General features: G+C 55.3%; 1 protein-coding gene across 1 annotated transcript; it reads left to right on the forward strand.

Moving 5' to 3' along the window:
• Window positions 1–4: 4 nt before the first annotated feature.
• LOC123254206 (divergent protein kinase domain 2A-like) lies at window positions 5–568 on the forward strand (the record flags this gene model as incomplete). The annotated part of the gene is made up of 1 exon (XM_044683262.1): window positions 5–568. A coding segment is annotated over one exon (564 nt), but the record flags the coding sequence as incomplete, so codon positions are not given.
• Window positions 569–1,359: the final 791 nt, after the last annotated feature.

The raw sequence follows: 1,359 nt of genomic DNA on the forward strand, positions 1-1,359 counted from the left end.
GCTCAATAAGTGCCCGGCGTGCTTCGGTACGAGCTGGTGCCGCCGCTTCCTCAACGGGCAGGTGGCTTTCGAGGCTTGGGGCCGCCTGCGCCTCCTGGACTTCCTCAACGTGAAGAACGTGTACTTCGGGCAATACGGCGAGCCCCGAGAGGGTGGTCGCCGCCGCGTCGTGCTCAAGCGCCTGGGCTCACAGCGCGAGCTGGCGCAGCTCGACCAGAGCATCTGCAAGCGGGCCACGGGCCGCCCGCGCTGCGACCTGCTCCAGGCCATGCCCAAGACGGAGTTCGCCCGCCTCAACGGCGACGTGCGGCTGCTCACGCCCGACGCCGTGGAAGGCTGGTCCGACCTGGTGCACTGCCCCTCGCAGCGCTTGCTAGACCGCCTGGTGCGCCGCTACGCCGAGACCAAGGATTCGGGCAGCTTCCTGCTCCGCAACCTTAAGGACTCGGAGCGGATGCAGCTGCTGCTCACTCTCGCCTTCAACCCGGAGCCGCTGGTGCTACAGGTAGGTGGGCAGACGGGCACCCGCGCGGCCGAGACGGGGCGGTCGGCCGCCACCGAGGAATGAGGCTAAAATGGGCGAGGGGGTACAGAGAGAGGGGGAAGGAGGGCCTGGCCCTCGGACATCACTCTGCTGGCTGGGAATCCCGTCTACACTCTTGAACCTAACCTCGTCTGCACCACCAGAGGGAGTCTAGTCCCACCTCCCCTTCCCCCGGTTCTCTGCGCTCTAGAGTGAGTCTTTTTCTGCTCTTCTCTGTAACTGTCCCAGAGAATGTCTCTGGAGTGAGCTTTATTCCTCACTTTCCTGTATCCATCTTGGAGAATATGGTGTGAGGCTCTTCTTGTACCTCTAAAGTGAGGACTGTCTCAGGAGCGAGTCTTCTGTCCCCCTCCTTCCTTGTATCTCTCTTAGAGAAGTCCTCCGGAGTGAGTCTTCTGCCCTGAGTGTCTCTCTGGAGAGCTGCCCTTCTCACTCCGGAACTTGGCCTCCCCCTCTCGTCCTCAGCTGCTCTAGATATAAACCACGGTAGACTAGTTTTCTACTGGAAATCATATACATATCTTTGATTGAACTACATTTTTAAACTTGAACTTCTCAGTCTCTTCCCTAACCACTTTTTTTTTAAGTTTCCTTAACAGATTCCCCAAAAAAGGAAGAGCAATTGGAGAAGTTAAGAATGGAGAGTAAGGGATGTTTATTAAAGTGAAAGTTAAGTAATCTATGATGCAGATGCTAGTAATATAAATTGCTGAATAGAATGAAAGTAGAGAAAAAGTACATGTAATTGGATTAGGGGCCAAACCGGCTCAGAGTTAAAAGTGTTATCTTCATCTTTCCTCCACGTCTTCTCTTTT

Source organism: Gracilinanus agilis, unplaced genomic scaffold (assembly GCF_016433145.1).
Source record: "Gracilinanus agilis isolate LMUSP501 unplaced genomic scaffold, AgileGrace unplaced_scaffold1755, whole genome shotgun sequence".
In the NCBI taxonomy this organism is placed as follows: domain Eukaryota; kingdom Metazoa; phylum Chordata; class Mammalia; order Didelphimorphia; family Didelphidae; genus Gracilinanus; species Gracilinanus agilis.